At 39.5% G+C, this 13,749-nt stretch overlaps 2 protein-coding genes across 2 annotated transcripts in view; one reads left to right on the top strand and one right to left on the bottom strand.

The window, feature by feature from the left end:
* Nucleotides 1-13,749, bottom strand: part of CTL16 (C-type lectin 16) — a 445,139-nt gene that overhangs the window by 29,548 nt on the left and 401,842 nt on the right. The gene's annotated exons all lie outside the window — the stretch shown is intronic.
* LOC140747576 (juvenile hormone esterase-like) lies at nt 8,452-10,911 on the top strand. Its single transcript, XM_073080117.1, has 2 exons — nt 8,452-8,670; nt 9,501-10,911. The coding sequence occupies exons 1-2, from the start codon at nt 8,452-8,454 to the stop codon at nt 10,782-10,784; spliced, it is 1,503 nt and encodes a 500-aa protein (XP_072936218.1). The 3' UTR covers nt 10,785-10,911.

Genomic DNA, 13,749 nt, shown 5'->3' with positions numbered 1-13,749 from the left:
GAGTGGGAGCTCGAACCCTCCCCGGCCTGCAAACCCGGGATGGACGGCGGTATGTGTAGTCGCACACCGTCGTGAACACCAGATGGTGTGGTGAGCTCCAAGCTCACCTGGGCGGAGCCCGACGGGGCGACGCGCCAAGTGGACTCCGGTTGCGTTCCGTTGGACGGAGTCCTCTACGCAGCGCCGAGGACGGCCACCGGGGGGGTTTTAGTGCGGTAAGAATCCCACATAACCCCGTGCCGCTCCCACGGAATAGGATACCTGTTGAAGGTTTCCCCCTCGTCAAAAAAAAAAATGGTTCAAACTGTGCAGACAAGGGTGTTTGATTGAGAGATTTGGATGGTTGTTAAAACTATTTTTTGTAATTCTACAATGGGTATTAAATTAAATTGTAAACTTAGACCAAAATTAACCTGTGCATCGACCCTCTGATCGCGGCTTGTGGGCCTTCTTAGAATCTTTGCCGTGGATCTTCCTAGAACATATTTTCCGTGACTATTTGTGTAAATGCTTATCGACGTTTTTCCCGCCGCTAACTTTCATACTCTAATTCCGAATGCGGCCCGTCATTAGCCCTAGCTACTATATGGCCCGTGTTACTAAAAGGTCTCCGTTGGTACATAACCCAAAATGTAATTAAATATTCCTAATTATTGTAATAATTAATTAGCCGACCACCATTCTCCTTTGCGTAGTCTGTAGCGGCGAGAGACCGATTAATATTCATTATGATAGCGGCTAATTTAATTTTTCCGGCGCAATATTAATTTTAAAAGAATATATACACTGAAGACATCGCCTTTTGTTCCGTAAAAGTTTTGTAAGCCCTGAATAATCGCTGGATAATTAAGACTTACAATGATGATTATTATTAATGGATTTCTTAGATAACTTCATCAAATCGAATAAAATACCAGCTTTATTGTGATTTTGAACTTTTACTGTTTTTGAAAGTCTGGCTTAAATCGATTTAGCTTTTTGTTGTTTGCAATACGGCGGAACCGTATTGCAAACAACAAAAAGCTTCATAAACAAAAAATAAATAATATATTTTTTGCTATCATACATACAAAAAAGTACCTACATTTTAAGAATGCCATCTAATCTGTGATTTTTCCAATTCCAATTACGTGAGTATTACAAATTATGATCACTTAGTTAAACGGCAAAGGAAATCATCGTCAGGAAACCTATATGCTTGATATTCCTTAAAATAAAATATGTTCTCAAGTTTGGTAGAACATGGTCTTAACCCCTCTCACTCTGACAGAAGGCCCGTACTCAGTGGGACAGGAATGAGTTGACGACGGCAATACTGAATTACATGAAGCGTCGCAGGGTAGTCTTTTGAGAAAGCAATGCATTTTACAAACATCTTTACAAACTGTCTTCGGGTTTGCAGAAGTCAGAAGTCCGCTTTTGTCCGCCATTTCCATTACATAAATAACATATTCTCACTAGCAATAAATTATGTTCTGGTACATTAGCGCAGTAACCTAGTGGCTTATTAATTCAGCCAATATGTGCTCCAGTTGCTCATCACACCGTGAGAGAAGAAGGATGGGGATGCGATACGGTAGGGTTGCCACATTTGTGTTAATCGGACGAATTTGTTTGTTAAGTTTGTTAAGACGAAAGCTGTTAAGTTAATCAGGGAAACTATTGTAAAATTTATCAATGTGTTTAGAGTTTATCAAGTTTATTTAAGTTTAGTTATTTGAGGATTTTTTTTAAATAAGGAATTATATATTTTAACTTATTAAGTATACTCAATAGGAGATACTAAATAGTATACATTTTTTTTATAAAATAGGAGTAGCCGACGAGCACGCGGTCTATGTGATGGTAACTGGCTACCGCCGCCCATGGACATCTTAATCAACCTAGATAAGATAAGGTCGGCCACAGCTCCACTTTTACCCTGAGGACTAAACTGGAATGCTGAAAGAGAGGCTTTCAGCGAAAGCAGCTTTCCGGCACCCCGTATGCCTACGACGGAACGATTGCCTTTCTTCCTTTTTCCCTGGTCAAAGTTAAGGTAATAAAAATTGCTTGTCACTGGCAGAAATGAAAAAATACTTTTAATTTGAAATAAAAAAGCGTGGGGTGCTTTTGAAAACATCAAAGTGTTGGTACTTCTGCTCATGTCTGTCAGTAAAACCTACATGCCTGAAACTCCTTAAAATAAAATATGATCTCAAGTTTGGTCTTAACCCCTCTCACTCTGGCAGAAGGCCCGTACTCAGCAGTGGGACAGGAATGAGTTGACGACGACATTACTGAATTACATGAAGCGTCCCAGGGTAGTCTTTTGGGAAAGCAATACATTTTACAAACATTTTTACAAACTGTCTTCGGGTTTGCAGAAGTCAGAAGTCCGCTCGCCACTTCCATTACATAAATAACATACATTCGCTAGCAATAAATTATGTTCTGGTACATTAGCGCAGTAACCTAGTGGCTTATTAATTCAGCCAATATGTGCTCCAGTTGCTCATCACACCGTGAGAGAAGAAGGATGGGGATGCGATACGGTAGGGTTGCGACATTTGTGCAAATCGGACGAATTTGTTTGTTAAGTTTGTTAAGACGAAAGCTGTTCTGTAAAAGTTAATCAGGGAAACTATTGTAAAATCATATAATTTATCAATGTGTTTAGAGTTTATCAAGTTTATTTAAGTTTAGTTATTTGATTATTTTTTTAAATAAGGAATAATATATTTAAACTTATCAAGTATACTCAATAGGAGATACTAAATAGTATACATTTTTTTTTTATAAAATAGGAGTAGCAGACGAGCACGCGGTCTATGTGATGGTAAGTGGCTACCGCCGCCCATGGACATCTCAGTCAATCCTAGATAAGATAAGGTCGGCCACAGCTCCACTTTTACCCTGAGGACTAAACTGGAATGCTGAAAGAGAGGCTTTCAGCGAAAGCAGCTTTCCGGCACCCCGTATGCCTACGACGGAACGATTGCCTTTCTTCCTTTCTCCCTGGTCAAAGTTAAGGTAATAAAAATTGCTTGTCACTGGCAGAAATGAAAAAATATTTTAATTTGAAATAAAAAAGCGTGGGGTGCTTTTGAAAATATCAAAGTGTTGGTCCTTCTGCTCATGTCTGTCAGTAAAATATTTATAACTACTGAGAGTGTGCACCCCACGCTTTTTTTACAATTAAATATATCTTTTTTTGTTGTTAATACAATTTTTCAATAAAAAATTTCTAAGTTTATTTTATATTTTTTAGTTTCATTTCTATGAAAGCGTGTACTTTAGTTTTTTAAACTACTTATATTTATTCTATAAATAATATATTTGTGTGAATAAAGTCAATTAGCAACCCTTTTTTTTTTTTTTTTTTTTTGTTGACGAGGGGGAAACCTTCAAAAGGTACCCGATGCCTTGGGAGCGACACAGGGTTATGTGGGACTCTTACCGCACTAAAACCCCCCCGGTGGCCGTCCTCAGCGCTGCGTAGAGGACTCCGGGATCTCCAAAGGAACGCAACCGGAGTCCTCTTAGCGCATTGCCCCGTCGGGCTCCGCCCAGGTGAGCTTATCGCTCACCGCACCGTCTGGTGCATACGACGGTATGCGACCACACATACCGCCGTCCTTCCCGGGGCCGTTGGCCGGGTGGTTCGAGCTCCCACTCTTGCCACCCACGACCCCAGAAGCCCCCTTTTAGTCGCCTCTTACGACAGGCAGGGGATACCGTAGCCCTATTCTTGTCCCGGAACTACAGGGATACCTCGCCGGGGACCGCTAAGTACGGCCGCGGCGATTTCTCCTCCGAGCGGGTTCAGCGCGCTCCCTTGCTCGCTCGGCGTCTTCCTTCGCACACATGACCATGTCGCAGAAGGTGATCATGCCGTCCCAGGCTTCGCTGCGCTGAACCATCGCTCCGACGATGGCCGACGGAGAGAGATCCGGTCCCACTTTTTCGACGAGGATCCGCCGCTGCGACTCCCACGCCCGGCAGAACTGCAGCGTGTGCTGTGCGGAATCCTCGTCGTGCCCGCAATGGTAACACCGGGCCGTCTCTTCTCTTTGTATCCTTTTCAGATACTCACCGAAACAGCCATGTCCGGTGAGTATCTGAGTAAGGCGGTAGGTCACTCTACCCCTGCTCTTCAGCCAGGCCCGAAAGTTCGGTAGGATAGCGTCAACCACCCTTTGGCGTATGTTCCTAGGCTCGTGAAGCCGTTCGCGCCAGCACCTCAGAGCTCGCCATTTGGCTCTCCTCCGAAGCGCTCCGATCGTCTCTTCGTTGAAGAGTTCAGTCCTCTGACGGAGGACTCGGATCTTATGAAAGACCCGTGCGTCCATATCCGCCAGAATGTCCAGGGGCGGAAACCGCCCCAGGACTGTCGCCGCCTCATACGAAATGGTACGGTAACCTCGGGCGACTCTGATTGCGATCAATTAGCAACCCTAGGCCACGAGGTCGACTGCACACATACCTACTATCTTTTGCCACACGAACTCCCATTCTGACACACCCCTGACCACTCGGGCCGCGTGAATTTATATCATTCTAAAAATTGCCCAAGTGCGAGTCGAATTTACACATAGAGGGTTCCGTACCACCAATTTTTCATTTATTTTACTTCTAGTATTTGTTATCTTAGTAGCCATAGAACTAAATGCATTGTGAAAATGTTGTTCGTTGAACTGTCTATCCGTAACCGAACCGTAATACGGTTTAATAGATAAAGCGACCACCATATTTGTTGTTAAAGCGCGATCGTTATACATACTCTGTAATAATTTCAAGTGTCTGTCTATTAGGGTTCAAGAAGAGATAGAGCTCTGTGTCAGATTCCGGAGGCTTAGTAATAGGGAACCGTTTTTAAGCTTTAGGTACGGAACCCTAAAAATGAACTGGAATTAATACCACGAAATCGAAAGGGTAATGATTGGAACTTATGCGCTATGCACTTTGATTCATAGTTTAATTTAACGGTTTAATTCTGTGCCACCGTTCGATATTTCATATGAATTAATCAGACGAAATGGCGTTTTCATTCGTTCTCATTCCATTTCATAAAATCGTTCTATGTACATTTCGCCATTTTCATTCTGGCCGTTTGAAATGGCGCTTTCATTTTCGTTTAATAATACCGACTTGTTTTGTCCACATGACATTTTTAACCGACTTCAAAAAAGGAGGAGGTTTCTCAATTTGACCATATTTATGTTTGTTCGCGGATAGCTTCGTCGTTTATGAACCGATTTTTAAGTTATTTATTTCACTTAATGTTGGTAGTATTTTTGACATAAAGGCTTCATAAAGGCGGTAATTTTTTTAAGAAGTAGAAGATTGTACTGAATAGTATAATGTATACAATAGAGGACTTCTAGACTGTGGTTTATCTACCTAGACTGCAACTTGGAGGTAGGTAATAGTATACCTATTACCTACCTCCTATAATAACAATTTTTGTGTAAACATTGTTTTTGGGTACCTAATTAAAATCACAAAAACTAGCTCCATACAATTATAAGATAAACACTAATTTCACACAAAATTACGTTATTAACTTAATTATTCAACTTATATTTAACAGTAGCAATTTAAGTTTTTAATTTGGTAATGATTAAATAATTGTTTGTATCTAGTTAATTTGTCTAGTTAACTTGAATAGGACAGGATCAGGAATCATCAGCACTTATATATAAGCACTAATTGTTATGGAAACCTGCACGCCTGAGAATTAAATTAATAATAAATTAATACTGAACCCTTTGTGATTCGACTCCGGAGGTACCACCGCTACAACTTTTGGCTACACGGTTAATCGCTAAGTCTTAAGGTGACTTAGCGATTAACCGTCGTAGAGTCAACTTACCCTGATGATGCTCCGTTTTGGAGCGAAACACGTGTTGGTGGTGGTATGTATGATGGTGTATATTTTTAATTTTTGCATCTGCATGCATCCTTTGAGGAAGGGAGGATGGTACATACTGCATGGTTTAAAATATATACCATCATACATATTTGTAGCGGATTGTTGCGAAGTAGTTTTAATCTTAACTTAATAGCATGGATTTCCGCAAAGTAATGCCTGATACAATTAACTAACTGTTACTGCCTTATGACAGGTTTAAAGGTTAATAGGTTTGAAACAGGTTGAAGGAACTCTGGTTTGAAGGGTGTGGTAAAGGAGACATAGTTCGACGCGTTCCAGCTTAGACCTCAGGTAGGAATATGTAATCCTATCTGGGGTTGATTGCAGATGTCCATACAGTAGCCACTTATCATCAGGAGGACTGCATGTTCGTCTGCTACTAGTATATTGTAAAAAAACAAAATGTGGTGTGTGAAGTCTTCTAATAAGCACTTGGTTAATATACCAGTGGTCAGCGGTGGACTATGACCTAAATCTCTCTCACTTTGTCCAGTTGTGAGACAGTAGGATTCACGACGAAACAAGAAGTAAGCTGTAGAATAGGTATCTTTTATTTTGTTGTCCCTGTAGTTTCGGACCAGAATAGGGCTACGGTATCCCCTGCCGCTCGTAAGAGGCGACCAAAAGGCGGCTTCAGGGGTTGCGGGCGGCAAAAGTGGGAGCGGGAACCGTCCAGCCAGAGACCCTGGAAAGGACGGCGATATGTGTGGTCGCATACCGTCGTACGCACCAGATGGTGTGGCGAGCGCCAAGCTCACCTGGGCGGAGCCCAACGGGGCAACGCGCAAAGTGAACTCCGGTTGTGTTCCTTTGGAGATCCCGGAGCCCTTAATGCAGCGCCGAGGACGGCCACTGGGGGGGTTTTAGTGTGGTAATAATCCTGCATCGCTTTCACGGCAATGGGTACCTTTTGAAGGTTTCCCCTCTCGTAAATAAAAATTATATCTTTTATTTTGAAAAAAAAAATAGAGTGGAGTTACGAGCAAAGAGTAATTGAAAAGTATAAATTTCGGGAGCTGTAACTGTTCATTGTACGTTCGTAGTGATCAATTCGTGTTAAATTAAAAAATATACGGGGTTTAAAAGTGGTGGCAGTAGTGTTTCGCCACTCATTGTTTTCCGGATCGTTTATCACGTCAATCCGTTATTTGTGCCCAACAAAATGAAAACACTAACTAGTGATGTACCGACCATCCGATGTCCGACCATATGATGTCCTTTATAAAGAACAAGGGAATGTATTTTATTAAGTATTTTATAAAGTTTTCTGTAAAGTAAATAAGAATATTTTGGTTTGAATTGTGTCAGTTAAATAAAATTAAGATACATTTCGGCTTGTATTCATTATTATTGATTATAATCTTTAAAATCAACGCAAAATATACATCTTTCTAAAAGTATTAAAAAAAGTATTGATCAAAAAATTGGAACCACTCCCATTCATCAATTTAACTGTTGCATTGAGTTGCGTAGAATGCGTTGAGGACGGCCACCGGGGGGGTTTTAGTGCGGTAAAAATCCCACATAACCCGGCGTCGCTCCCACGTCGTCGGGAACCTTTTGAAGGTTTCTCCCTCGAGAAGAAAAAAAAAGGTAGAATCCATTCTATATGGAGTTGATCACAGATGTCCATTGGCCACCACTTGCCATGAGGTGGTAATACAAAATAATCATTAAACAGAATGTGCGATTCAAAATAATGAAGTGGTTTTTGTGAATTGCCTAAGGAACTTCAACTTAACTAACTAGAAAACCTCAACCATCTACATAGTTCTTATAGTAGAATTCTTAAAGATATTCACTCCTTCTTTATACGTAGTCGTCACAGGTCGTGTCTTATGTTAGATATTACTAAAAAATAATTAATCTAAAAATAAAGCAAATTTACATCATATTATAGTAAACTACTTAAAGAAAAAAATTCAGAAGAAATACTGAACAGGTATTTATTATTTTTCTGTGATTTTTGCCAGGAAAGTATTGAAGTTTAGTTAGTTGACTTTAGTCTTCACGGCGTTGTGGGTGACTTGTGCCAGCAGTAAAATAAAGAGAGCGGTAAATCAGGCAGATTGTAGTAAGGGTTGAAGGTGGTAGTACCCTTTGTGGTTTGACTGACGGCGGCACCACTGCCACACCTATTTCTGTCTAACATCAGCAGTGTTAAGCGTTGCTGTATTCTGGTTAGAAGGGTGTGGTAATGGAGACATACTTTTCCGAGGCTTTCCAACTTAGTCCTCAGGGGTAACGGTGTATCTGTCGACCTCAGGTAGGAATCTAAGCGTATCTGGGGTTACAGATATCGATGGGCGGCGGTAGCCACCCACCATCAGGTGGATTGCATGCTCATCTGCTACTCCTGTATTATAAAAAATGTTAACCGCTGCTATGTTATGATTTGAAGTGACATACCTATTTACTTATGTATAGTTTACTTATGTATACCTATTTACTTATGTGTACTAGTTACTCATTCTGAGAGACAATAATGAGTTGATGATGATGAATGGCTACATCAGTGCAGGCAGTGTGGCTGAGCAATGTGGTGGTTGATCCTGATGTGCTTGACAACGGTGACTGCGAACATTGCACATGACACTGCACACGGCGCGTCACATCATCATCACAAAGCATTGCCGTCACGACTGGTCCACATCGAGCAAGGTCCTATCAGAGGCTACAAGGCACCTGACGGAGACTTCTTCGTGTTCTACGGAGTGCCATACGCCACTGCTCCTACGGGAAGACACAGGTTTAAGGTATGATTGATTTAGCTCCGTAATAACTGCAAGTATCTTGCATCTGTAATGCAAGTGACATTTTCTAATAAAAAAATGCTAATATAAGGTGGTAGAATCCTTTATGGCACCACGACTATAGCTATTAACACGCTTTTTTTTACCTATTAATAACAGTGTTTAGCGCTGCTATTTTATGGTTTGAAAGGTAAGTGAGACATACTTTTCCGAGGCGTTTAGTCCTCTGGATTGGCGGCGTATGTGTGGCCGATTTGGAGTTGATTACAGATGTCCATTTACCACTTATGTCCATTACCCACTTACTGTTAAATGGGCTGCATGCTTGTTTGCTCCTTCTATATTATAAAAACACATAAGTGCAAGATAAATTGTGTTGTATATTTAAATTATTGTTACATTAGCTTATGTTTACTTATAATTAATTTAAATTGCTACACCCTTACAGGGTTTCATGCCACTGTATCAAAATTTGTAACACCTGGATATGTATGTGATAACTGGATGATGCAAAAAAGATTATTATTATGATTATAAGCTTACTTGTGAGCATTTTATAAGAGTTAGCCTTGGTTTTTGTGAGTGATGTGTATATTGCGAACTTATAATTTATGAACAAAAAGTGAATAATTAAAGTTATAGGGAATTATGTAATAGTTAAATAACATATCTATAAGACTTATAGATAACATCTTCATCAGTAGATACCGCAGGCACCGTTGGTAGTTAATAATAAAAATAATAGTTTTTAAAATTATACGAAGTTATCTTAACTTTCAGTGAAAACATAACCTTAACCTACGTATAGTTAATATTTGATTATTATATTTTAGGCCCCTCTTCCTCCGCCAACTTGGAGGAAACCTCTTGAAGCAGTCGACAAACGCATTATATGCCCACAAAAAGATTATATGGGTGTAATTCCTAAGGATCGTATTATGAAAGAAGATTGTCTCATAGCCACCATATATGTTCCTGACACTTTAGAAGATAATATTCCAGTTATAGTCTACGTCCACGGTGGAGGATATTTGATAGCATTTGGTGATTACGTCACACCAAGAAATTTTGCAAAGACTAAAAGAGTAATATTGGTAACGTTCAATTACCGTTTAATGGCACACGGTTTTCTTTGTCTCGGGACAAAAGACGTGCCAGGGAATGCCGGTATGAAGGATCAAGTCGCGTTATTGCGTTGGGTACAGAGAAATATCGCGAACTTTGGAGGGAACCCTGATGACGTCACTTTAGCGGGGTACAGTGCTGGTTCTGCTGCTGTAGATACATTAATGATTTCCAAAATGGCCAAAGGTCTGTTTCACAGAGTTATACCTGAGAGTGGTGCCAGTTTAGCGGCATATAACATACAGAATGATCCTTTGGACAACGCCAAGCGTTTCGCGAGAATGTTAAACTTTACTAATGTCCATGATCTTCATGCTTTAGAAGAATTCTACAAAACTGCATCTTTTGAAGTACTTAATTCTATAAATACTATGAATACCCCTCATTCTTCTTTTTTCTTTAGCCCTTGCGTAGAACATGATGTGGGTGAGGAAAGATTTCTTGAAAGAAGCCCATTCGATATTATTACAAGCGGAGATTACGAAAAGGTACCAATGTTGTATGGATTTACTACAATGGAGGGCCTGTTTAGATTAAACCTATTCGAGGTATGGAGTAAACATATGAATAAGAAGTTTTCCGACTTTCTACCAGGAGACTTGAAATTTAAAACCAAAGAACAGAAAAATCGAATAGCGGAAAAAGTCAAATACTTTTACTTCGGAGACAAACCAGTTTCACCAGAAACAGTATTACAATACGTTGACTATTTCACAGATGTTATGTTTGTATATTCAACGTTGCGATCCGTCAAACTGCATGTAGAAGCTGGACATGATAAAATATACTTATATGAATATGTTCACGTTGATGAGGATACAATGAAAATACCGTATACAGATGTGCGTGGTCCTGACCACTGCGCTCAAACGTGGGCCGTTTTAGATGGGTTGAATCTGACACATACAAATGAGCGATTAATATCAAATAACCTTAGGGAAATGAAAAATGTAACGAGAGAAATTTGGTTGAATTTCATGGAAACTGGGTAAGAAAATATATTGTCTTCGAAAAGCCTTCGATTCTATCGAGACCTGGGCGCTGCTGGAGTCCCTTCTGCGATGCCAGATCGTCTATAGGTACATCGAGGTGTTGAAGTGTGTATACGAAGCCGCCACCATGTCAGTCCGATTACACGATCAGAGGACGAATCCTATCCATTTGCAGCGGGGATTCAGACAAGGCGACGTAGTATCGCCGAAGCTGTTCACCGCTGCGTTGGAAGATGTATGTGTAATGTCCACGATCTGATGGAGTGGAAAGGTCTTGGCGTTAACATCAATGGTGAACATATCATACACCTTCGATTTGCCGATGATATAGTCATCTTGGCAGATTCGCTGAGGGACCTCAGCAAAATGCTTGGAGACCTCAACAGACCTCAGAACGGGTGGGTCTTAAGATGAACATGGACAAGACGAAAATCATGTCCAATGTCCATGTCACACCCGTACTGGTAGTTATTGATGGCACTCCTCTCGAAGTTGTTGATGAGTACAATTATCTGGGACAAACGATCCGGATGGGTAAGTCCAAAAATTAGCAGACTGAAGTGGCAATGGGCCGGCCACATCACTCGGATGACCCATAACCGGTGGGGAAGGAAGGTCCTCGAGTGGCGACCACGCGTAGGCAAAAGGAGTTCAGGCCGCCCTCCGACTAGGTGGACCGACGACCTGAAGAAGACCTCGGGAAACCGCGGGCTTCAAAGGGCACGGGACCGGTTGGAGTAGCGCCAATTAGGGGAGGCCTATGTCCAGCAGTAGACCTCAAAAGGGTGATGGAGCTAACTACTTAAAGCTAAAACAATTTTATGTTTATTACGAAAATATATCCTTTATCTCTCATTAAAGTCTTCAATGTGATTCTGGGCTGCGTGCTAGATTGTGCCCTTAATCTATTTTGCTACTTTCTGGATTAACTCATCTTGAAATACTCGTATTATGCAGTTGCATGGTAATGAATTAATGATACATTTTCAGGAATCCAGTTCCCGCGGGGTCCCCGTTCCCTGCGTGGCCAGTGACAGGACCTAATGGTGTCCCCCACATGGTGTTAGATAAGAAACTAGAACTAAGGGACTATTTTGAAAGAAGTTTAGAAAAAAGATTTCAGTTTTGGGAAGAGATATACAAAGAATTTTATAGTAATCCCATTCCTCCTCAACCACTTCGACAATTAACTTCAGGATCTAATGAACTTAGGATGGAAATGTCTACGATGATACTGATATTAGTAATTCAAATTTTAAAGGTTTTGTAATTAAAATGGGGTCGGATGATAACAAGTAAGTTAGATAATAAAGCACTGGTTATTTTTTACAAGTTGGTTTTTTTTTTATTTTTATTTAGTTTCACCTGTCCCGGTGTTTGTAATCAAATCTTGCAAGCTAAATTTCACCCACTTCCCTGTCTCCGGTTGAGTTGAAATTTGGCATGAGTCTTAATTACGCGTGACAATGCAGTCATATAAATTTAGTTTTGTTGTCAATCCAATATGGCCCCCCTAACAAAATGGCGGCGTATCTACATATTTCAAGACAATCCACCCAATATGGGCATCAAATGAAAGGACTTAACTTGTAGAATACAGCACACAAAAAACTCACATCCAAGATGGCCTCCAATACAAGAAAGAACATAGGAAAGGTTTAAATCTATAAAAGGCGTTTGTATTAACACCATAATTCAAAATTAGGCGTTAACAAAATAACATTTCACAATGCCAGCGAGGTCGAAATACCCAAGTTATTTTCAAATTCCTATTAGCTGACTATAGTTAATTTGAATCGCCGATTATAGATTTTTGCTTAAAAGAAACTAGAGAGTTAATTCCGACAGTCAAACACGTATTTGCTGATGGTACATTCAAAAGTACGCCTGCACATCAAACAACTCTACAAGTCAAATAAAATTAATAAATGGAGTGATATCGGTAGCGCGTTATTTAGAATAAAATACATTAAAATATATGAAAAGATCCCTGTTTAAGTTTATTTTGAGTGTTTTGAGCCATAAAAAAGATATGTTTCTTCGTATGTTTTTATTTATAATGGATCTTTCGACACCCGTTACTTCTAAAAGATCCACTTTGAATAAAATCCTGTATCATGTATTAAAGTGGACAAAAAAGTGCAAAAAGATACATCAATGGATTTTTACATCTTATGGATCTTAGTGGAGATCGCCTTTTTTTTACGACATTTTTAGATTTTATTGTAATAATAACTAAACGTCAATTGATTCGGTCAAAGTAGATATGCGGAAAATTTAAAAGCAACCGGACAATTAGCAGGCGCGCGTGATGTTGTGTTCATAGATATATTCGTCAGTAGGATAATATATCTATGATTGTGTTGTATTTACTTAACCATAGACAAAATCACGTTCAGCTGACATTTGCGTTTTGTTATTCCATGTCAGATGCGTTTTGTTATACGACGTTATATAATGACTTCACGGAAAGGCGGTCGAACGGGATAAAAAGTATCCTATGTCCGTCTCCTGGTTCTAAGCTACCTGTCCACCAATTTTAAGCCAAGTCAAATCAAACCAAATAGTTTATTTGTTTATAGATATAGGTATACATGGTGGTTTACATATTAATGACAGTTCCATTATATCTAGTCATGTTGTTATGACATGCAAATCGCCAAATCGGTTGAGCCGTTCATGAGTTATAAATAGTGTAAATAACACAACTTTATTTTTTATATATAACTTTATTTTATTTTATATATATTATAAAAATATATTTTATATATTTTTTTTATATGTTATATTTGCAAATGATATAATTATGGACGTAGGTAAATAATTAAAATAAGTGAATTGTTATATATGACGGAATACGTTAATGCATTTATTTATGGCAAAATAAATATAATTAAACTGTTGAAGAGTTTAAATGCAATTTATCTAAATTTATAAGTATACTATTTAGATAAAACAATTGGTA

This window comes from Epargyreus clarus, unplaced genomic scaffold (genome assembly GCF_041222505.1).
Source record: "Epargyreus clarus isolate Ecla_fem2 unplaced genomic scaffold, WU_Ecla_fem_2.2 ptg000014l, whole genome shotgun sequence".
NCBI classification, from domain to species: domain Eukaryota; kingdom Metazoa; phylum Arthropoda; class Insecta; order Lepidoptera; family Hesperiidae; genus Epargyreus; species Epargyreus clarus.
Note: the sequence above shows the minus strand (reverse complement) of the source record. Positions and strands in the feature narration are given on the sequence as shown.

Coding starts and splice junctions, on each gene's coding strand:
- LOC140747576 (XM_073080117.1), top strand. CDS start 8,452: ATGTGGTGGTTGATCCTGATGTGCTTGACAACGGTGACTGCGAACATT. Junction 8,671..9,500: donor CGGGAAGACACAGGTTTAAG/GTATGATTGATT, acceptor ATTATATTTTAG/GCCCCTCTTCCTCCGCCAAC.